The 25,157-nt window shown below is 35.3% G+C and overlaps 2 protein-coding genes across 3 annotated transcripts in view; both read left to right on the top strand.

The window, feature by feature from the left end:
* The window catches only part of SGPP1 (sphingosine-1-phosphate phosphatase 1), an 89,076-nt gene that overhangs the window by 44,998 nt on the left and 18,921 nt on the right, over positions 1–25,157 (top strand). Inside the window, exon 3 of the mRNA XM_001377752.4 lies at positions 48–13,157. Coding sequence (XP_001377789.1) covers positions 48–599 — 552 coding nt within the window. The 3' untranslated portion in view covers positions 600–13,157. The remainder of the gene's footprint in view (positions 1–47; positions 13,158–25,157) is intronic.
* PPP2R5E (protein phosphatase 2 regulatory subunit B'epsilon) overlaps positions 13,124–25,157 on the top strand; it is a 267,308-nt gene continuing 255,274 nt past the window's right edge. The window contains exons 1-2 of one of the 2 annotated variants that reach the window (XM_007472987.3): positions 13,124–13,157; positions 17,723–17,825. In XM_007472987.3, coding sequence (XP_007473049.1) covers positions 17,743–17,825 — 83 coding nt within the window. In that variant the 5' untranslated portion in view covers positions 13,124–13,157; positions 17,723–17,742. Of the gene's footprint in view, positions 13,158–17,722; positions 17,826–25,157 lie in introns of those variants that run through there. The other variant, XM_007472988.3, reaches the window with a different exon arrangement.

Here is a 25,157-nt window from a genome sequence, read left to right as displayed (position 1 = left end):
GAGTAAAATTACACTTGACTAAAATTATATTTTCTTTCTTTCTTTAGGACATTATTGCTGGATTTCTGTATGCAATTTTTATCTTAGCCGCCTTCTATCCATATGTGGAACTCATTGATAACTTCAACCAAACATATAAATATTCTCCGCTAATTATCATCAGTTTGCATTTGGCCCTGGGGATCTTTTCCTTCACCCTTGACACTTGGAGTACATCCCGTGGAGATACAGCTCAGATCCTGGGCAGTGGTGCAGGAATTGCATGTGGTTCTCGTATTGCTCACAGCATTGGCCTGGTGTCAGATCCTCCTCTTGATACATTACCATTAACTATTCCCTCAATCACTGTGACTCGTTTTGGAAAAGTCATATTACGGATTCTAATAGGAATGGTATTTTTGCTACTAATGAGAATTGTAATGAAAAAGATCACCATCCCATTGGCCTGTAAAATCTTTGGGATAAAAAATGATGATGTTCGAAAAGCAAGACAGTGCATGGAAATTGAACTCACTTATCGTTATATAACTTATGGAATGGTTGGCTTCTCTATCACATTTCTGGTTCCTTGCTTATTTTTCTTTATTGGCCTTTCTTGATGGATACCTGTTATTTACGAGAAAGGATAGTAGTATGTGAAAATAACTCTGAGGCAAAAGCCAGATCAATGCTTTTGCAGGAATTTTACTTAAGTATTTAAGTAAGTTTTAAGCAGACAGTGCTTTTTGCCACTGTATCTGGATATTGTTTTGGAGAATGCTGAGCAATTTCATTATGGAGAAAGTTATGGAGTATCCCTTAAGTAAATATTATGGGGTGTTTTATTGCTATTGTATAATTTGGGTTATAGATCTATATATAATATATATTTAGGCATATAATATGTATTTATGCATCTAATGTATATTATATATGAGTCTTAATAAACTGTGAGGCTGTATAAGTAAATACAAATAACATGCAGTTATGTCTTTGTATTTGGATTTAATATAGATATGTTGTGAATAGCCTGACAAAAAAAATTTCCTGTATCTGAAATGTGACCCATTTTCTAATTTAATTAATGAAAACAGAATTAGTATACAAACCACTTATCTGTTTATTGTTTCCTCCTACCACCTTTCATGCTATACTTGTTAGTCTAAATGGGTGGCATTTAAAGGACCAAATCTGAAGTAAAATGAACTTTTGCATTCAAAAATTTGGGGGCTTTTGTTTTAGTTTTGTGTACGTGTAAAATACTTTGGTTTGCATTCATTCTAGATATCTCTAAATTGATTCAGGTACTGTCTTTTACTGCTTATTAAGTGTGCCTTTCTGTTGCTGTATTTAAGAGATGCCATGTATACTGTGATGTAAAACCAAACTGATAACTTTATCTTCGATGACTTATAATTAAGGAATTAAAAAACTTATGTGAGAAAATTCTGAGGAGTTTAGAACTAAACTGTACAGATTAGCTTGTATGTTAATAAATTGGATGAACTAAACTTTCTCAGTGACTTAACAGCTAATAATAGATTGTGTAGTTTGAAGGATTTTTTAGTTGAATTTTAAGTTATAGGAAAATACTTTTTCCCCCTGTATACTGTGTTGATTGTATTGCAGGCTGATATCGCTAGTAAGAGGAAATATATTTGAAATTTAGACTGAGGAAGTGGAACATTAACTCAGCTTCATTTATAACATTCTTAAATTGTTTCCAAAGGTCTATAGTTGACAGTGTTAGTTAGATAGAATATATAAGTTAAAGTAGTTACCAATACTCCTTCAGATCCTATTAGTTTTCAGTTTTATTTTTATTTTTTCTCTCTTCTCAAAATCTGAAGGCAATATTAGACTGTCATTTATTCTGTTTAATTTTTCAACTATGAGGTTTCTTTTCTTTGAAATTAGGTTAATACTATTTCACAAGTGAGGAAATTATTAAATAAATATCAGGATAACATTGGTGATTTTAATGTAATATATGTACTGTAGACCCAAGAGTTGCCTTAAGAAATATTTTTGTTTTGATAAACATAGCCACTGCAACTAATGTTTATAATCTATTAATTGAGAACTTGGGTTCATGGCAACTGGCCTAAATTCAGTACGTTAATTTAAGCATTAAAATTTATAGACACTGTCATTTACTCCTTTAGAGATTAAAAAATAGCATTTTTTTTTTAAATTGGAGTTCAGAAGAATGAAGTTAGGGAATATTTTCCAAGAGTCAGTTTCATACTATGTTATTAGCATTTATATAAAGTTTAAAACAATATTAGCTTGAACATATTCATTGTTTATTTTTTCTATCCTACGCTAAATATATTTTAAAATAAAAACCAAATTTAAGATTTAAGATTTTCTTCCTTCTACAGATTTGTTTCTGTACTACTTAAACATCTTGAAGAGATGGTTAGAATTTTCATTCAAAAAGGCTTTTTTCTTTAAGCAGCCTATATTGAGCTCATTCAAGATGATTAAACCATTAATTGCTTTTTTTTAAAAAATAAGATCTTAGTTTTTGACTTGGTAGAGACCTTTGTTGATCTAGTTAAATTCCTCTTACTGATAGGAAAAAGTAGTCAGTTAGCATTTATATGGCACCTGCTCTAGGCCAGGTTTTGTGCTACGAGCTGGAGGGCCTAACTGTGTCCCAGTAAGTGTAGATGACTTGGCCCAGATCATAAAGGTTGTAGCCATCTTTGATGGGAAGTGAAGCACTTCTTTAGCAATTCTTTGGGTCTTCCTTTTGTTCCTTTATAATAGCCTTGTCTTGTTATGAAATGTATTGTCTCAGAGGAACCCTTTTTAAAAAAAAATTGTTAGATTTATGGCTAACAGTTACTAGAATAAATATGGATTTATTTTCAAAATTGTGATTTTTGATATTTGTAGTTTATATCGCTAATATTCTATGAATGCCCCCAAATAGTCAAAATACTGAGAAGAGAGCTCTTGCAAATAGAACAAAACTATCATGAGATAGGTTTTTAGAGAAATTAGAAAAATTTTAGTCCATTATATCATTGAAAAACGATAACAAAAAGTAGAGTTTTAAGGTTTACCAAGCACTTTTCTTACAATAGTTCTGTGAAAGTAGGTAAATATATAGACATTATATTATTCCCATTTACTGATGGAAAGGCAAGCTTTCTAGGACCTGTGCTTTTTAAAGAAATGTAGAAAACTCTAAATCTCTGTTGTAAATTATTAATCTTGTCTAGTTTTCTTCATAACAAGTGAAATTATATGATTTTAAATTAACGAATTTATCTTTTAAGAGTAATGAAACTTAAGGTACACCCAGAGATCTTCACAAAATTAAAAGAAAATCTTCAACAAAACATTTGACAAATAGTGAACCTAATTCAAATACAATCAAACATCCTACATTACTTGATATGTGTTGTATGTAATTATTGCTTATTTCTAGAAATACTTTTTTCATTAATCAAAGCCCTTTTAAAATACTGAATATATCATAAAAATCTTCTGGTCAGCTTATACCAAAAATGTTTTAAATATAGCTTTAAAGGTTAGGCTTTCTTGCTGATGAAGATTTTTTTAAAAAGTGTAATTCATAGGACGTTTTTAAGAAGAGTGAAGAATCCTATGAGGCAATCTGAAAGATTCTAGGCTGCAAAGCTGGATAGTTTATCAAGTTTTTAAACTATTCCAATTCTAGAGTAAAATAAGTTGTTTTTTAGGTTTTTAAATTGAAGTGCACCCAATTTTAAGTGATTGCATAAGGTGTAAATAATTTAGCACAACAAAAAGAAAGCATTAACATGCTATTTTAAGGGGCACTTTAGAAAAGGTCTATAGAAACCCTCTGAGATTTCAAATGATCTCAGTGTATTGTATTTTTTCTCCACTCAGTATAATGAGATTTAAAAAAAATTAACTTTGGATATTTTTACATTCAGTAGACTCTACTATACATTGCATTGTTACATTGCTTTTTATAACCCACAAAAATGTGATTGTTTTTGTACCATGGAACTATAGACTAGAATGCTTGGCTACTCTCATTCCTTTTTTTTTTCTTCAAAGCTGCCTGACTGTGCACAGTTTCTGCATATTAAAAAGTTATCTGCCTGAAGGCTCTTCTTTTTGAGACATGTCAACTGTTATAGAGATGTTACTTCTTTTGTCTCCTAATAAGCCCTAGGACCAGCTCCCTCATGACTTCTACCTATAATTTTATTCCACAGGGACCAAACAGCTAGCAGCTAAAAAGTTTGGACAGGCAGAAGCTTAATTTTGCTATTGTAGCAACTACCATTTTATTTCTTTGATTCATTTTTTAATTTCCTTGTTGGAAAGTTATGTTTTTGTTTAAATTTTCCTTTTAAGTAGACTAGAAGCTTCCTGCTTTTTCTAAACCAAGGTCCTTAAGGGGCTTTAGCTGTTTGTGTTTGCATAATTCTATTCAACATTATATTTTCTGGTGTCTCTAGAACATATCCTCTGGGAATGGCAAGGGAATCCCATAATTGTTTTTCCCAGCCACTTTCCTCATGGGAACAAAATGGCTTTTTTTAAAAAGTGTATTCTGATAATTAGTTTCATATTGTCTATAATCTCGTTTCATCTTTGTTTTTTATCTTCATCACATTTCATGTTGTACAAATACAGCTTAAACTTTTAAGAAACTTCTGGGATATGTATAGGATCTGATCACTGATAACTGATGAGACTTCATTAACAAATTTTAAGAAAAATTCAAGGTAATTAGCCAACCAAAGTGCTTTGGTTTTTCCCAAATTTGTTTATCATACATATTATGATATTTTTCCATTGAGGATATGAGTGGTTTTACTATACTACAGAGGTTTAAAAAAAGACAAACTAACCACAGCAGTATTTATTTTCAGATTTGAGTTTTCTCATTATTATTAAATAGTTGACTTTTTATGATTTTCAATTTGTAAGCAATTCTGTATCTATAAGATTTTTGTTATTTTGGAAATATAAGTATTTAAGGGCTGAAGGTGATTCAGGTTATTAAAAATAATAAGCTTTGCATGCAGTAAGTACAATACATCTATTGTACAAAATGTGATTTGCATCCAAATCATTTTAAGATATTGCTTATGTTTAAATTAGATCTACAAAAGTAAAATACATTCAACTCATGGGAATACAGAGTACAACTACCACCATAAAATAAGTCTTTTATTTTGTTGAATTGAATTGAAAATTAAATCTTGTGGGATTGACCAATATGCAATAAACTAGCTACTTAATATAAATTAAAATTTTGGCCAGCGTGTCATTTTAAAACTAATTATGTCAATCTATACAATCTAAACTTAAATTTTTAGTGAAGACTAGAATTGTTCAGAAAATACATGGGATTGGCAACAGTGCAAGCCTTTAATTTTCTTTCTTTCTCTTTTCTTCTACGTTTTTTGTAACTTTAAGAAATACATATTTCCAAAAACTTTTTTTCTGGCAGTATAGAGAATATAATTATATTAAATTTAAATATGGGAATAAATATAGAGTGGCCAAATTTAAAAATTAAAATTTTTTTCTTATGTTTATATGACATTTCCTTCTGAAAGTCTTTTTTTTTTAAAGGACAAAACAGCAACTTTATAGTTTAATCTTTAAGTCTTGAGAATTTTAGGTCCTGGAAGCAATTTATTCAATTTTTCACCAATGCAGGAATCATATAGTATATCACTGACAGCAAGCTGCATGGCTTTTTTGGAATACTTCCATTGACAAGGGTGTTCAGTTTTGAAAGCAATCCATTTCTCTTTTAACAAAGAGTTCCATCAGCTATCTAGGTTCTATGTAGGCTAGTTTCCCTTCTTGAGTAGGCAAAGCCACTCCCCACTACAGGGTGAAAGATACTATGAAGTTAAACTGAAACGAATGGAAGCTAGCAAAGTCAGTGGGTGTGCAGGCATACCCAGTTTAGTCTGGGAAACACAGAACATCAGCATTGATAAGATTTTTATTATAGGAAAAGGAGAGGAGCAAAGCTGGAGTTTACATCAAGGAAACTTTTAACAAAGGAAGGAAAGGTAAAATAAATTTAGTGGGTGAATAGGGGAGACTCCAGTATAAATGATTTGTAATATTTACCCCTATGCTAAACATTGATGGATCCAGGGTATGTCTAAGGCAAGATTTTTGATGATTGGATTAGAGTATTTAGCCATCACTTAGTCATCCTATTTTGAAAGTAGGTTTTGACAGCCCCCTTGAGAAGAAGATCTAATTTTGGTGGGGGCAAGAAATCTTATCTTCAAGGTTAATTTGCATTTAACTTGTATCAAACAAATTTCAGAAGGGGTGGAGGAATTTTGATTAATAGGCAATTACATATATTCTTATATCTAAATGATTAGTTTACCATTAATCCTAAATTTTAGTTGGCTCGGCTATTAAATCTATTAATGGTTAGAACTTTAATTACTACAAAATCAGAGTAATCACTAACAGTTCCTAATCAATAAGTAATCCTAAATTGAATTCATCACTTCTATGGTGTCACAGACTTTTGAGGGGGTGTTTATACCAGCTGTTCTTACTGTGTGAGACAGAATTGAGTGCTATTCTCAGAAGGAGGATTCAGCTTACAAAGTTGAGTTGATTACCTTTTGTTGATTGAGGATTGGGGACCAGTTTGGGAGGGAACTGATGAAAGACAGAAAGGCCAATGAACAACTGGGTTACTCCCCTTACCTCACCTGAACTGGGTTGGAAGAATTTACAACCCAGTCACAGGTGTTTTGGATTGTAGCACAGGGAAGTGGGGAGGAGCCTGGTGTTGGGAACTTGTATCTCTTTCCCGTTTGCTCCTTATTCAGTTGGCGCTTCTTAGCTCATCATTGAAGCCTTCTCTTTCACGAAGGGGAATAAACGAACTGCCTCTTTTTACTTCTGCCTTCTCATTCTAGGTTATTTGAGTGAGTTACCATTTTTATCTCACACATTACTATGCCAAATTAGTTAATGATCTGTCTAAAAACTGTCTGCCTTCCTTTAATTTTTTTGTTTGTATTATTTTAAAAGCAATTTAAATGAGCACATAGAAAAACTGAGAAAGCATATGAAGAAAATGGCCAAAGATTGCCATGGAATACAGCTCCAAGACAAGTGGGAAGAAGGTAAAGAGAAAGTGATTTGGAGCATCAAGTGATATTGCAGGGTTAAGCAAATTCAACTTCTGCAAGGACTGGTTGAGGCTTCTCACTTTCTAGCTGTTTTTCTGGCTAATCTGTGAGCTTCAGCATTGCCTTCAACATTTAAATGAGCAGGAACATACTTCCACTCAGCATCTATATCCCAAGTCATGTTATCCATCTTAGTGAATTAGTCTTTGTGGATAACATCCTTTAAAAAAAAACAAAATAAAAAACTTGTTTTCTAGACGTTTTCATTTGTTGATTCATACCTTTGGTGAGAAGTTGGTTACCTATACACGGTGACTTTCTCAGGGTTTGGGGTCTTAGCTTGCTTGGGCCGACTGCTTGCTGCTTCGAATCAAGCTCTTTGGTTTGTTATTTAGCGTATGTACTACTTGGGTTTAAATCATGGCTTCTGGCCAGCAATCACAGATACCACCTTGTACTCATTTCTTCCATTGTTACAGGGTTAGGGTCTAATCCCTGGTGCTGATGCCCATACCAGCCTCCAGAGCCTCTATTCTGCCAACTATAGTTACAACTCCAAGAGTCCTGATTGTGTTTCCAACTCATCTCTAGTCTCTCCAAAAGTTTGGCAGAAAAAAAGGGACTCTGACCTTTAGAGAATGTGAGTTGGAGACTTTACTTTGAGGTATGGGAACAACCATTTGTCAATAACAGGGCATGTATCCAAGACATAATATAGAAAATTAAAAGAATTTTTAAAACAGGTGACTACCACCAATCTCCAGTGATTTGCAGAGGCCCAAATGATACTGTTCAAAGAAAACAAAAAAGCATCACCAAAAATTATGAAGTCTTAGGCAAGAAACTGTGACAAGGGCTTAGGTTTTATTTCCCTCACTGATTTTCACTGAAGGTAGGGAATGGAGAATATTAACTAATTTGGGAGGCAAACTCCTGCCTGAGAATGTAGTACTTGTGAAAGGAATTTGGAGTTAAGGAACCGAACTTAAACTATATCAGTGACAGACTCCTAACGGGATGGAGTTCATCTAACTAGGACTAGCAAGAATGTTACTTGTCTAATGAAAAAAATTTTTGTAGCAATTTTCTTGATAGAGGTGTCACTTTTTTTTTTAATCTTTACCAAGAAAGACCCCATAATGGTGTCACAAAGAGCTGAACACACTGAAAATGACTAAACAACTATGAAAAGCTAGATTAAACTCCAAAACCTCAAGCAACAATATTTAGGGAGTAAATGTAATTCTAGTCTGGTACTCCCAATTTCTTAGGAGAGCTTCCAGTCCCAATCTCCTGTTACTTCTCTGCCAGGAATGAAAGTCTTGGACTGGAAGAAGCCTCTCTCCCTGTCTCTGGATAGAAGTACCTCTAATCCTGGATTTTTCCCAACTCTGTGTTCTACCAGGATTCCTGTGAACATGTCATCAAACAAAGGGATTTTAGGGGAGCAGTTTGAACTTAAGTCCAGTCTTTAGGGGCACTAGCCTGAAGAGACAGGCCCAACCAGCTCTTAGGGTCAGAACCTTTTCTTCCTCTTGCTGTCTACTGCTAAAGACTTTATATTTAAGAAAGCTAGCATAGATTAGCATAGACAGGAACAAAAGAAACCCTCCACCAGCCTGGAGGCCTGGCCTCAGCTCTAAAGCTGAGACTCAAACTCTATCTGGGGAAATCCCTCTTCCCTCTTCCCTCTTTCCTGATATCTTCCCAATCCAAACTTGTTAATAAATTCATCTTCAGTTAAATAACCTGCAGTCGGATAAGAGGACTACCATTTCGGGGGACATAGAGGGAGCAGAACCTAAGGACAGCCATTCAACCATAAATGGGCCTTTTAGGACTCCTACTGGTCCTGGGAGAGCCTTGTCCCTCAGAAGGGTCTTACTTACCTGCTCTGGGGTATTTTCAACATCAATCAATAGAGAAGACATTCCCTTAGGCTATCATAGTTGGCCCATTTCTCAGGAACCCCATTTTTAAAGAGCCTCTCAGTAGGGAGTATCCTCTCCTTTTACCTCACCAGCATCCTTATTCCCTCTATCCCTTCAACTCCTCCATTCCCTGTTACAAAACCTTATCCCCTGTACCTTTTCAATCCTCTACAATTCCTTTAACTATTACACCTTGAAGGTATAGGGAGAAGAGGCTAAAGATGGTCACTTCTGCCTCCTAAAGGTCTTATTTCTAATATACATAGGAAACTTCCAAATTCAAATTTGTAAGAATAAGAAGCATTCCCTAATTGATAATAGATAAAGGATAGGAATATGCAGTAGTCAGAAGAAATCTAAGTTATCAATAGCCCTTCAACTAGGCTTCAACTAGGGGAATAGAAACAGAAGAAAAACAACTGCTTGATCACATGGTTCAATGGGGATATGATTGGGGATATATACTTGTAACGATCATCATAGTGCAAAAAATATGGAAATAAGTCTTGTTCAATGACATGTAAAACCCAGTGGAATTGCGAGTTGGTAATGGGAGGGGGATGGGAGGAGGGGAGACAGAACATGATTCATGTAACCATGGAAAAATATTCTAAATTAAATAAAATTTTTAAAAGGCTTCAAAGTACTAATTAGAGAGATGCAGGTTAAAACAATTGAGATTCCACCTCGCACACCTGAGATTGGCAAAGTTGGCAGAAAAGGGGAAAAAATGTTGAAGGGGTTATGGAAAAAGTTGGGGGAGCTATGAAATAATCTAGCATTCTAGAAGGCAATTTGGAACTAGTCCCCCAAAGCCATTAAACTGTATAACCTCTGACCCAGCAATACCATGATTGGGTCTATACCTTTAAGAGATTAAAAAAAAAAAAAGAGGAAAAGGTCCCATATGTCCAAAAATATTTATGGCACCTTTTTTTGTTGTGGCAAATGATTAGAAACTCAAGGTGGGTACTTATCAATTAGGAAATGACTGAACAAATTAAAATGTATAAAATTATAGTATAATAATATATAGTTATATAGGAAATATGAAAAACAGTACTATTGTGTTGTAAGATCTGATGTGGGCAGTGGTTTCAGAGAAATGGGGAAATTTTTGTAAGGAACTAATGCAGAGTGAAATGAGCAGAACCAGAATTTAACAATTTATGTAATAGCTATATTGCAAAGATAAGCAATTGTGAGAGACTTAGGAATGCTGGTCAACAAAATGAATGATCACAATATTGGAAAACACATAAGGAAACATGTTACAACTTTTCTTATTGAGAGATGATAAACTAAGATTGCAGATTAAAATGTATTGGGGGGAGGGAGGTTGACCCACATGAGAATTTGTTTTGCTTAATAATACAAGTTTATAATGGGTTTTCTATTTTTTATTAGGGATAAGGGAAAACTAGAAGAGAAAGAAGGGGAGAAGGGGAAAGGAGGCAAGGAGGGAGAGAAAAGAGAAGAGAAAATAAAGTTTGATTAAAACATATATTGCCAGATGTCTTTCCAAGTCTAACCAAAAGTGCTTTCAAATTAAAAGTACAGGGAGGGAGAGGAGAAAATGGCTTGTGTTTATTCACCAAGCTAGAAACTAAAAAAAGTAGTAACTACAAGGAAGGAAGAAGAAATTTAATTGAAATACTCAGAGGTTCACAGATAACATCCAAGAAAGCTAGTAAACAAGGAGCAAAAATGACCTCATAGATATCATCAAGATTGGTAGAATGAAATCCATGATTAGAATATGTTGGTTGTCTCTCGAACCGAGGATGATGATTGTCTTTGTGCATTTTTTGTGCACAAAGACACCTGTGCATGAAGATTTAAGTGGAAAAGTCGATGCACAGAGACAGTCCCACTCTCTCGGCATTGAAAGCCTGGGTCCATTGGCATGAAAAGTTGTTACACCTGGAGACTTCATTAGAATATGACTTTGGATGCATATACCTTATTCAAAAGATATCAGAAGTAAAGGATTGGTAAAGGGAAAAGGATAAAGACTCATGAGGAAATCCAGGAATCAAAATGAGGGAGGGATTAGAGAGTGGGCATTTTGGTAATAATTAGTAGAGGAAAAATCAGCAGACAACAACTGGTTTTCATAACATCTGGGCAATGTCAACTTGGAAAAACACAGAACCACTATAGTAGTCAGAAAGCCCAAATCTTTAATCAGAAAAAGAGACAAGTCACCACACAGAGCCAAGCACTAAATACCACAAAGAGCTTTGGGACCGTCAAAGATGATTCTCCAAAGAATGTTAGAACCTAGGATTAATACAAAAGCATGGCACTATACGTATCTAGAATGGATGGGATAATAATAATAGCTAATATAATGCTTACTATGAGCCAGGAAAAATGCTAAGTACTTTACAATTATTATATTATTTGAACCTCACAATGACACTGGGAGATATGTAATATTTTTAACCTCATTTTATAGATGAGGAAACTGAGGCAAATAGGGGTTAGGTGACTTGCCCAGGGTCATATAGCTAGTAAGTTTCCAAACTGGATTTGAAACCAGGTCTTTCTTACTTCAGGCCCAGAGCCTAAAGACATAAAAAGAACCATTCATGTGCAGTAGGGACCACTCCACTTGGTGGATTTCTTATGACCACACAGTCACTGTATCATACCTTTCTGATCATATATTTTTCCATATAGTAACAAAGGGGGCCATGACCATTGAAGCTAAGGGCCACTATATCCTTGTTGCATATCCTTGCTATGTTAGGATAACTGTTCAGTGCCTTGTGAGGTTCTCATTTTGTCCTAACACTGAAACCGAACAGGGGAAACTAGTGTTAAGGCTACCCTTAATACATGGTTAATCAAAAGTTTGTCTGAAAAAGAACTCCAGGGGCTTTAATGGACTTCAATTTTATCAGTCATGTGATGTGGCAACCAAAAATCCGAATATATTCCTGGATTGCTTTGAGAGAGCTTCTAGGAAGTGATAATTCCTTTATACTCTGCCCTCATTGGACTGCATCAAGAATGTTCTTGGCAGAGAGTATACAGAAAAAAGCATTAGGCTCGTAAAAGACCTTGAGTTCATATCATACAAGGAGTAGTTAAATTGAGGAGTAGATAATTCAGAGCAAATATGATGACAATTCAAGTATCTGAAGGGCTTTCATGAGAAAGAGGAATAGATTCGTGATTCATATATTCTCTTCTTTCTTTTGTATAAAGAAATGTTAATGTTTGATGTTTGTCAAGTACATAATTTAACTTACTATGAAAATTTTAAACTAAAAAATGAAGGGGGGCGGGGAAGAAGCCTATGTGGGTGGCTCCGATCTACCAAGGTTTTCCAGGAGTCGGTGAGACTTCTAGGGAAGCTTCACGACTAGGATGGCCAGTAGCCACCAGGGGGCACCCACAACATTGCAGCTCGTGGCACGCACAGATAAGATGCCTTCTTGAAAGCAATATAGTTGTCGTTTCCGTTGACGCAATGGACGTAGGGGGACGGGAAGAGATTGATACACGGAAGGTCACAGAGACGAAGCAGTCGGCGATTCATCCTACTTTAGTACGATTACCAGCTTTCTCCGCTTTCACCCGCTCCTCTCTTCCTCCAACCCACCCCCCACTTACTTGACCAATGCCTTTTGGCCTTCCTTGTCTGGACTACCCAATGGGAGAGGCGAAACATTAAGACTGACGGAAATAATTAAGGGGGCGGGGTCTTAGCTATCTGGAAAATTCCGCAGAGCTGTCGCAGTCTACGCCATTATTGGATGTGTTTTGGTGATCGTCTCTGTTCTCCAATTTGGTACCGACTTTATTTGAACTGGCAGCGAGGGCTACCTGCTAGACTGGATTGCGAAGCGAAGAAGCATCTGGAAGCGGCCTTTGATCTCCCGGAGCCTGGCGCGGCTAAGACGCGATTTCGGCGCTTTAAACGTTGCGTGCACCATAGGGAAAAGCGGGGTGAGGACAAGAGCCCAGGCAGCCTAGGGAGAGGAAGCTTCTCATCCGTGAGGAAGCTGAGGCCGGAGTAAAAAAGTGCAGTGAATGCCAAGGGAGAAGACTGCGATTCTCCTGCTGCTTGGCCCTCGAGTGAATTCCCAGTGAGGTTAGTACTTTACCTGCGCTTGCTACTTTCTGAGTGACACCCAGCGGACTTCCTAAGAACTACAAGGTTTTTGACGTTTTGGTAGTTTTTTGTTTTTAATTCGGGGAAGGTTCCCAGCTATCTAGACTTAATTGCCGAAGTAATAATAGCGCATTTATGCAGCGCTTTAAAGTTTACAAATCCTTTTATGTTAATAACGCTGAAAACTAAATGCCGTTATTACCTCTATTTTACAGATGTGACTTCCTCAGGGTCTTACAGTTTAATAGGTTAGAGGCAGGACTTGAATTCTGGTTTCTCTAAGTCCATCTCCTGTACTTTATATACCCAATCTCGCTGCTTTCTAAGCATGGCTGTTTAATCTGGAGTCTTGTGAATTTTTTTAAGATTTAATTTTTAAAATTTTAATTTATAATAACCGATAAAACTGTTACCTTTGTATTCCTATTTATCTTATTTAATGCATCTAAAAAGATCATGCCGAGAAGCCCTGGCTGCCTGTGACTGGTATTTTGTGACAGGAATAGGGGAGGCTAATCAACAAGCATTGATTTAGGCCAATGCTATTTGCTCTAGGCACAGTGATAAACCATGGTTTAAAAGTCTAGAATGACAAAGAGATCTGTGATTAAAAAAAAAAAGGTTAAGACTGTCTATCCGTACTAGGGGATGGAGCTATATATAATTCAAACCCAAATTGTGAAGCAAAAGTAGATCTTTATATGGCAATCTCATTTCACCATGTTTTCAGTGAAAGGTGTCTCAGATAAAATGTTTATCCTTTTAAGTGCCAAAACTTACTTTTTAAATATTTTGAAGTGATTATTTTAAAATCTTAGCATTTTGTACATAATTCTATTTTTAAAAACCTTTACTTTTATTTTAGAATTGATATTAAGTATTAGTTCCAAGGAAATGTCTGTCTAGATTTCATCCAGTATCTCCCATCTCCAAGGCCTTGCCTGTATCCACTGAACCACCTAGCTTCCCCAACATATAATTTATTCTTAATGATTCACAGCTATGAACTTTGGTTTTAAGCTGAAGCACCCCTAATATCTGTCCTTAACACTAAATTCTTAAGCCTGAGTTTTTAAAACTGTTGCTTTGGGGTGGGGTAGGGGGGTGGAGGGTGTGTGCATGTGCTTCTTAAGGCTTTTTTGTCCAACTATCAGATGCTTGGCTATTAATTTTTGTTTTGTGGTCTTATCAGAATCGAGTTCATTAGAATTACTGACCTCCTCCTGGATGCTATGCTTGAAAATGTCTATCACATCTCACAATGCCCAGGGTGGGCATTGCTTGTGGGATCCACTTATGGTCTTTGAGGGCCTGAACTTCCCTTTCTAGTAAAAGGTTCTTCAAAGTGTTTGACTAAGCATGAAAGGAGGGGGTACTTCAAGTTCTTGATTGATTAAGTTAAGATAAACAAGGAGGATAATTCCATTTACACAGATACATATAAAAACCCAGTGGTATTGCTCATAGGCTATGGGAGGGGAGCAGGGAAAAAAACATGAATCATGTAACTGTGGGGAAATATTCTAAATTAATTAAATAAGTAAATTTAAAAAAAAAAGATAGACTCAACTATAGAATTATGGTGTTGGTTGAAATATATTCTATAACTCTTGGTCATACTTTTTTACTGGAAGAAACTGGAGGAATTAGTTGTGCTTATTCATTTAACAAAGCAATCCCAAATGTTAAAATGGTGTATATTTTCTTCCATCAGGTGTGATTACCCTAACAAAAACTTGTTTTTTTTTTTTAATTTTAACTGTAAATGTAGGGTTTTTGAAAGAAAAAAAATTGACCATTCTCCTAAGTTACTAGATATTTGTTAAGACTTTGCTGAGCCTTGAAGATTTTTTTAAAAATGGTAAAACAAACTTAGCTTCAGAGAGTTTATATTCTGGGACGGGGAAGATGACTACTCATACATATATAAAGTAAATGAAAATAAATACAGGGTAATGAGTAGCAGTTGGAGGTTTGGGAAAGGCTTCTTGTTTAAAAAGTTTTTTTGGTACTGAATTTTTAAAAAATATATACTTTTTTTTTAACCAATTACATGTAATAACAAATTTCCACACGTTTTCAAGTTATATGTTTGAACTTATCTCCTCACCTTCTCCTCCTCCTCCCCGTGCCATCAGGTGATTAGATCTGAGTTACACATGTATTATCATGCAAAACCTATTTCCATATTGTCCATTTTTGTAAATGAGTAATCTTATAAAACCAAAAGCCCAAATGTAAACTCAAATAAAAGAATGAAAAATCATATGCTTTCATCTGCATTCTGACTCCGGCACTTCTTTCTCAGAGTTGGATAGCATTCTTTGTCACAAGTCCCTCAGAATTGTCCCAAAGTATTGCCAGTAATAGCTAAGTCTATTACAGTTGATTGTTCCACAGTATTGCTGTTACTTTGTACAGTATTCTCTTGGTTCTGCTCATTTCACTCTACATCAGTTCATGTAGGTCTTTCCAGCTCCTATGGAAATCATCCTGTTCATCATTCCTTGCAGCACAATAGTATTCCATCACCTTAATATACCACACTTTGTTCAGCCATTCCCCAATTGAGGGACATCCCTTTAGTTTCCATTTCTTTGCCACCACAAAAAGAACAGCTATAAATAAGGCAGAGGAAGTGTATTTCGTGCATAGGGATAGCATGTGCAAAAATGAAAATGAGAGGGCCAATTTGGATGGACCAGAGTAGGAAGGAGAGGAAGATATGGTACAAAAAGGTTAGAAAGGTAGATTGGGCCAGGTTATGAAGGACAAATGAGAAACAGAAGTTTGTACTTAATCCCAGGGGTATGAAGGGGGCATTGAAGTTTATTGAGTAGGAAGTGAAATAGTTGAGGCTTTGGGGAAAATTGTTTTGGCCATTGTGTGGAGGATGGATTAAAGCTGAAAGAGATTTGAGATTCTGAGTCAGATTGTTAGGCTGTTGTAATAGACTAGGAAGTCCTGGAGTAGGGAGAAAGGATTAGATACTTTATAAATCTATTGTGAAGATTGTGTAGAGTAGACCTAGAAAGTGATTGAGAGAGAAAGAAGAGGGAGAATTGAGCATTTATCTGCAAGAAAACATTCTGCTTTCTATTTTTTCTTCATAAACTAGAAAAGAAAGATTAATTTAAAATTTTTTCTTCACCTCACAAAAAAATCATTGATGTCCATATGGTAGTAGCTAGGTGTGCAATGCCAGGCCTGGAGCCAGGAGCCAGGAGCCAGGAGCACTCATCTTCCTGAATTGAAATTTAGCCTCAGATGCTTACTAGTTTTGTGACCTTTGTAGAAGTTCTTTATGTTATCAGATTCAAGCCTCAACACCATTCTGTGTTCAAATTTTCCATATGAAATAACCAGGGATCTCCCTAGCCAGATGACTTGCCAGTGGTGTTGGCACCAGAAACCAGATCTGCCAGACTCCATTTCAAGTACCCTATCCATTATCTGCCTCTGTTTTAAGTGATTTCATCTAAAAGAAAGCAATATTTGATGCCTATTATCTGCCAAGGTTTTGTGTCTTCAGGAAACTTACATTCAGCAAGTTAGAATATAACATGTCCACCTATAAATAAATACAAGGCCTGAGGTAGAGGGATAACACATAAGGGCCTCTAGAAGGGGGTGGCTCTCAGAGCTGATCCTGGAAGGAAGCTTTCATTTAGCCACTTTTTGTTCATATGATTTAGCTTATCTAGCAATGCCACCTTGTTGGGCAGTGAACAGAAGTAATACAGGGGAACCAGGTAATCAAAATATTGATGGTCAAAAAACTGTAATTCTTAGCCATCTTGTCTCCTTTCCTGTCATACTGTTAGTTGCAGAAGAGGAAGGGACCATGCAAACCTAAGGGCATTTAAAAACTTTTCTTTGCTTCACAAGTAGTCATGGTCAAGAAAAATCACCAGGTAACCAGCCTGACTGTACTTCTAGTTATTAGCTAGGTTGGTCTTTACAAAACAGACTCAGGCAGTTGCTAGAGTCTTAGTCTTCCCAGCATGGGAGAAATAACTTAAAATTATAATAACCATTAAAAAAAAAACTTGGGAAAAGGGGCAGGTAGGTGGCTGGCTTAGTAGATTGAACTCAGGACCTCCTGACTCCAGGCTGGTGTCCTATCTGTGAGTCCAAAGGTCCTGGGTTCAAATTTGGTCTCAAGACATTTCCTATCTGTGTGACCTTGGGAGCAAGTCAGTCGCTTAACCCGTGTTGCTTTTATGTTTTATAATTGATATTGTGACAGAAGGCAAGAGTTTAAAAAAAAAAGACTGGGTAAAAAAGAAATCATCATAGAAAAATTAAGAAGCTAAGGATATGAGCCTGTACAGAATACTGGATCCCAGCTTATCATAGCAACAACACTGTGAGTCTCTCTTTGGGTCAAAACTTTGCTACCTACCTGAGAGTTGGTGACAGTTCTATAAGCCAATCCCTATTCTTCAGTTTCTACCTTGGTCACTGAATTCATCTTGGCTAGAAAAATAAACATTTTTTCCTTTGGTTTTACTAATATCTACTGGGCTTGGTGTTCTTTCTAGATCTTTGTTGGAGGAGTTGCATGAGAGAGAGCTGGCTGTACTACTTCTTCCTCTACTCTACCATCTTCACCAGTCTCTGCCAGCAAAGAAAAACACCTCACAGGTATTTAACACATTTCATTTAATTATTTGAGTTGAGAGGGCAGCTTGAAGTAGTAGATAAGACAGGGGTACCTCAAGTTCTGCTTCTGATACCTCCTGGCTTTGTAGTCCTAGTTAAATCACATTAAGTGTTAATATCCAGGGCAGCATTCAGTTAGGGAGTTTCTTCACCCAGGACTTAGACCAGTGAAATAACTGACCTAGACCAGGGCTAGGTAGTATCATAATGGATATTGAGATTTCTGACTGAATGAAAGGGTAGAAAGCTGACTGTCATGGAGAAAGCTAAGAGAATGCTATAGAAAGAGCAGTATTAGAAGGGGCAGCCAGAAACATCCCAATCTCAATGGAAAGCCAAACTTAGATTTAATGTGAAGAAGTGGAAGGAATTTAAAATGGGTGATTAAGTGGATAAAGTGCTTTAATGTTGCTTTTTACATTGCTGTGACTTCACATTGATTAAGCACCTACTATGGCCTGGGCACAGTGCTAGTCTTGAGGGATACAAAGAAAGGCAAAAAATAGGCCCAGTTCCCAAAAAGCACACAGTAATTCCTCCCCAAACACAGCTGTTCCTTGAAACAAAGGAGTATAGTGCAGGAAACCAGAACATATTGACTGGTAGAAGTCTCTTTCCACAACAATCAGCATACCATGCTTTACCTCTAGGCCTTGGAAATCACAATTAGTTACTGCATTGATCAGAACTCAAGTCTTTCTCTGTTTTTCTTTGCTTTTTGTTGTCATCCTACAAATTGTTCTGGTTGTACTCTGTGTCTATTCATGTAAGGTTTCCTAAATTTCTCAGGCATCTTCATCTTTGCTTTTTCCTATGTTTTAATACTATTCCATTATATTCACATATTATTTGTTCAAACATTTCCCAATTGATGGTCATCCACTTTCTTTTCAGTTTTTTTTTTTTGTTAAAAAAAGCCTAACTCTTAAGGACGTTTTGAGGTTCTTGGGGAATGTGCCACACAATGGTATTGTTAATATACCATCCATTTTAGTGTATTTTATAAAATGTTCCACCAAAAATTATTAAAAATCAACATTTTAAAACTTAAAAGATTAAACTCAGATTATATGGAAAATTATGTTTTGGAACATATATTTCCTGATAATGTCTGTTATTTATAAATGGCTTCAACTAAGCATCTCTATAGTCTCTCCTCCAAAGAATCTAGGTGACTACCTAGACTTAAACTGCCATATTTATAGGAATAATTATCAAATATTGTATCTTTAGTTTTTACCTTTCTCCCAAGTTCTAGTGCCTCCACTCCAGTTGCCTAATAGATGATTTTGTATTTGATGTCCCATGCAATGTATCAGAATCTAAACTCTTCTTCATCCACTCACCCAAACAAGCTGTCCTGCTGAATTCCCTGTTTTTGTGAATGGTAACACAGTTTCCCAGGAATTTAGGCCCCAAACTTGGAATCATGTTCACTTTCCCTCTTCCAAGTCTCCATAGCTAATCAGTAACCAAGTCTATTCTATAATTTCAAAATCTCTTTCATTTATCTCATTCATTTTCACAGCAACTACTCTACTTCAAGATGTTTTACTGCAGTAGTCTCCTTACTGATCTATCTAGCTCCATTTTTTCCCCCCACTGTGGTAACCTGCAAATTGCTGCGGTGTCCATTTCCCCCCCAAATATCCCCTTTAATGGTATTTTTTGTAAGATATTAGCAATTTTTAGATTGTTGTATTATATTTTGTCCTCTAGGTCTATCACTTAATTCCATATACATATTTTAATTCCCTTGCTAATTGATTTTTCTGTGCCTGTATATTAACTATCTTTCTATTTTATGAACCTGTTAATTGTGATGGTTGAAATTGTCTTCATTATTTCTTCCCAGTTTTTTCAGTACCTTTTAATTGTAGTTGGTTTTCTCCTGTATTGTTTTCATTTCAGTCTTTTATTTGACCATGTGGTTTTATTTCTTGCTGAATCTTTTTGAATGTATTCTTTGGTGGATAGAACACATTTCAGGATATCTTGTGTGGTTTCTCTTTCATCTCCATTATTTTCTGATACTTTAGCTCATTTAGTTGCTTTTTTTTTTAAATCCTTTTTGGTTTTGGTGTTTATATTTGTTATTTTTTAAGGACTTGTGAGAAGCTTAGCTGACTAGGAACCCTCCATCTTCCAGAGCTTTATTGATGGATAACTGGTAGGACCAGTCTTGAATTGTCTACTATTGGGAAGAACTATTATAGCAAGATGGCTTCTTTCTTTGTTGGACAGTTTTTTTTAATCCTTACCTTCCACCTTAGAATCAATATTACATATTGGTTCTAAGGCAGAAGAGTGGTAAGGGCTAGCTTAAGTGACTTGCCTAGGGTCACACAGCTAGGAAGTGTCAGAGGCCAGATTTGAACCTAGGACCCTCTCTAGGCCTGGCTCTTTCCACTGGGATACCCAGCTGCCCCCTGTTAAGACAGTTATAAAAAACTGAAATCTGCTTCCTTTTAAGTTAGATTAATACAATTATAGATTTAGAATGGGAAGGGCCATTAGAATGATACTACTACTGATATTTATATAGCACTTTAAGGTTTGTGAAGTACTTTAGAAATACTATCTCATTTTATCCTCACAAAAACCTGAAGAGGTGGGCACTATTGTTATCCTCATTTTACAGATGAGGAAACTGAGGCAGGCAGGTTAAGTGACCTGATCAGGATCATACTGCAAGTAAATATCTGGGGTCAGGTTTGAACTCGGGTCTTCCTGATTCCAGGTGTAGCACTATATCACTTGCTAGAAGCCTAAGTCCTCTAAGCCAATAACCTTATTTTACAGATAAGAAAACTGGGTCTCAGAGAAATTACAAATTGCCCAAGTTCATACAGGTAATAAAAACATTACTGAACTAGAATTCGAACTTTTCTGTCCTAGGTCTGCCTTCTTGAGCGGCATAGAAAAATCCCAATTATCTTTCTACATGTTAGCTTTTCAAATGATTGAATATGGTTCTCATATACCAAACTCAATTTTCTACATGTTAGCTTTTCAAATGATTGAATATGGTTCTCATATACCAAACTCAATCTCTTTTCCTTATCTTTTGTCCTCTAAGATAAATAGCCCTAGTCATATAATAGAACATTTTAGACCTGTTATAATTTTGGTCAATTCCCTCTGCATACGTTCTCTGGTATGCTTATAAAGTTAGAGATATCAGAGAAAGAACTGATGGAGTTTGGATGCCAACCAAAGCATACTATTTTTCACTTTCTTTGTTGTTGTTGTTGTTTGTGAGTTTTCATTGATTAAAAATGTTTTACATGATTGCACATATAAAATCTTCACCAAATTTCTTTACCCTCTCAGGAGAGGGAGGGAAAGGAGAGAATTCAAGACTCAAAGTTTTAAAATTTTGAATGTTAAAAATTGTTTTTACATGTAATTGAGGGGAAAATAAAATTTTATCTAATTTTTAAAAATTAAAAGAAGAAAAAATAGCAGTATAGATGTTAGGCCTGGAAGAAACCTTACAAGTCACCTAGTTGGGGCATCTAGGTGTCTCAGGGGACAGAGAGCCAGACCTGGAGATGGGAAGTCCTGGATTCAAATGTGGCCTCAGACACTTCCTAATAGTGTGACTTGAGCAAATTATTTAACTCCATTTGCCCTAGACTTTACCTTATTGATTCTAAGACAAAAAAAAAAGGGGGTTTAAAAAAAGTCATCTAGGCCAACTCACTTTTTTTTAACAGATGAAGAAACTTGGGACCAGACATTAAGTGAGTCAGCTAAGGTTACTGATAAGTATTCTAGCATTTTATCTGTGTAATAATCAAATCTGAAACTGGTACCCTAGTTGCATTGTTTACTTATCAACAGGTACTATAGTGATGAGTTTCTTATATTCTGGGATATAGCTATCAGACAACCATTATTTCAACCTGAGATTACATTAGTTTTGTCAGTGTCATTTTCTGGAATCATACCAAACTTACCAACTTAAACTTTGAGTTACCTCTTCAAACAAACTTTTTTCAGCCCAGGTCTCCTTATTTATTGTACTAATGGAATTGACTTGTTTGAACCTAAATATAGGTCTTTATATTTTTAGTACTGTTGAACTTTTGTCTTGTTGTGAAACCCTTTTTCTAGCCTATAAAAATCCTTTAAATTCAGGTTTTATCATCTTTTAGTATTAACTTTCTCTTGATTTGTTTCATCAAAAAAAAGATTGTGTATTTATAAAAAGTTGGTAAATCACATAGAATTTCAAAAATGAATAGGAGTTAGATCAGAGATTGAGAGCTGCAAGGGATCTTACAGGACATCTAGTTCAACCTTTTCATTTTACAAATAAGTAAACTGATATTCAGAATGGTAAAATGACTGACCCAAAGACACAACAAATAATAAATGGTAAGATTGGATTAGGTTTCAGAACTGAAGAAATGGAGAGATTGAAAGATGTCAACATGCTGTGCATAAAAACCACTTTGGTAGAACTTGGTGGTATTCTTTCTTCCCCACTCCCAAGCAATTTATATTATTACATTTTCCCCCAGATTGCATGTTGATATAATTTTTAATAAATTGTTATCTGACATTTTGTGAGATCTATGTTCTCTACCTTCCTCCCCTTCCATCTGCATTCAGATTCCCCATCACTTCCTTCCATGGTGGATCATCTGTTTTGTCATGAGTCCCTTGGAATTGTCTTGAATCCTTGCATTGCTGATAATCATATAAATAATTCATAGTTGATTATCAAACATTGTTACTATGTACAATATTCTCCTAGTTCTTCTTACTTAACTTTGCATCATTTCATGTATGTCTTTCCAGGTTTTGGGGTAGTTCTTTTTGTGATCTTCCTGTTCATCACTTTCTTATGACACTAAATTATATGCTCTAACTTATTCAGCCATTCCCCAAGTGATAGACAAATCTTTGCCACTACAAAAAGAGCTGATAAAAATTTTGGTACAAGTACATCCTTTTCTTTTATTTCTGATCTTCTTATGATATAGACCCAGTAGTGATATTGCTGAGTCAAAGGGTTTGCATTTTTATGGCCTTTTGAGCATGATTCCCTATTGCTCTTGAGAATGATTGTATCAGCTCATAGTTCCATCAATTGGTAGTGTATTAGTGTCCCAATTTTCCCACATTCCCTTCAACATTAATCATTTCCCTTTTTGGTCATGTTACCCAATCTGGTAGGTGTGAGGTGGTATCTCAGTTGTTTTAATTTGCATTTCTCTAATCAATAGTGATTTGGAGCATTTTTTCATATGACTATAGATGGTTTTAATGTCTTCATCTGAGAACTGCCTATTCATATCCTTTGACTGTTTTTTTATTGTGAAATGCTTTGTATTCTTATAAATTTGTTTCAGTTCTTTATATATTTGAGAAATGAGGCCTTTGTCAGAGACAATATTAATTTTCCCCCAAAATTTGTTTTTCCTTTCTAATCTTGGTTATATTGGTTTTGTTTGTACAGAAATTTTTTTTATCTAATGTAATAAAAATTACTTATTTCATTTTTTGTAATGTTCTCTATGTCTTTTTGGTCATAAATTCTTCCTTGATCAATAAATCTGACAGGCAAACTTTTACTTCTAATTTGTTTATGGTCCCACCCTTTATTTTAGATCAAGTATCCATTTCAACTTTATAATGGTGTAAGCTATGAGATGTTGATCTATGCCTAGTTTCTGTCCTACTGTTTGCCTATTTTCCTAGCAATTTTTGTCAAATAATGAGTTCTTTCCCCAAAAACTTGGATATTTGGGATTATTGAACTCTAAGTTACTATGTATATTAACTACATGTATTGATCACCTAATCTATTCCATTGATATTTCTTAACCAGTACTAGATTGTTTTCATGATTCCCACTTTATAGTATAATTTAAAATCAAGTACAGCAAGGCTTCTTTCCTTCATTTTTTTTTCATTGATTCCTTGGATATTCTTGGCCTTTTATTCTTTCAGATGAAATTTTTTTTTTAGCTTTGTGAAATAATTTTTAGCTAGTTTGATTTGTATGGCACTGAATAGGTAAATTCAGTTAGGTAGAATTTTCTCTTTTTTTTCTTTTAAATATTGACAACGCCTATCCATGGACAATTAATGTTTTCCCAATTGTTTAGATCCAACTTCTTTTTTGGGATGAGTGTTTTGTAATTGTATTTGTATAGATGCTGGGTTTGTTTTGGTAGGTATACTCCTAGGTATCTGATATTAGAGTTATTTTGAATGGGATTTCATTTTATATCTCTTGCTGTTGGACAGTAAATAGAAATGCTAGTGATTTATATGGCTTTATTTTGTATCCTGCAACTTGGCTAAAGTTGTTAATTTCTAATTAGTTTTTTAGTTGATTGTCTAGGAATTTAGAGTGATAACTTTGTTTCCTCGTGGTCTATTTTTATTCCTTCAATTTCTTTTTCTGCTCTTATTGTTAGAAGTAGCATTTCTAGTATAGTATTAAATAGAAGTGGTGGTAATAGTTGTCCATGCTTAATCCTTGATCTTATTGGGAAGGGTTTTAGTTTATCCTTGTTATAAAAAATGTTTGCTGATGGCTTTATCGCTTTAAGAAAAGCTCCTTTTATTCCAATGCTTTCTTATTTTCTTTTTAATAAGAAATGGGTATTGTATTTTATCAAAAACTTGTTCTGCATCTATTAAAATAATCATTTGGTTTCATTATTGATATGATCAATTATGTTGATGGTTTTCTTAATGTTGAACCATCCCTCCCTTCTTGCCTCTGCCCTCCCAGAGTCAACAAGCAATTCCACTGGGTTATACATATATTATCACTCAAAACCTATTTCCATATTATTCATTTTTGAAATAGAATAATCTTTTAAAGCCAAAACCTCAAATCATATACCCATATAAACAAGTGATAAATCACATGCTTTCTTCTGTATTTCTACTTCCACAGTTAGCATTCTTTCTCATAAGTCCCTTAGAGTTGTCCTGGATCATTGCATTGCTATTAGTAGCCAAGTCAATTACATTTTTAAAAATAACCCTCACTTTCCATCTTAGAATCAATACTTTGTATTGGTTCTAAGCAGAAGAGTGATATGGGTTAAGTGTCTTGCCCAGGGTCACAAAGGACCCTAGGAAGTGTCTGAATCCAGATTCGAATTTAGGATCTCCTGTCTTTAGAACTGGCTTGATTGAGGTGTACCTTTGAGTACAAGGTGAGTGTGGAGCCTGGACTTGGAAGTTCTCTTCTTCCAGAAAGGAAAGAGTCAGGAAAGGGTAAAGGAGGTGGCATCAAGGCATGTTTGGTGACTTGTCATAAGCTTAGGAAGGGGAGTGGGA

This window comes from Monodelphis domestica, chromosome 1, assembly GCF_027887165.1.
Source record: "Monodelphis domestica isolate mMonDom1 chromosome 1, mMonDom1.pri, whole genome shotgun sequence".
Taxonomy (NCBI): Eukaryota; Metazoa; Chordata; class Mammalia; order Didelphimorphia; family Didelphidae; genus Monodelphis; species Monodelphis domestica.
This window is presented reverse-complemented; position numbering and strand designations above follow the sequence as displayed.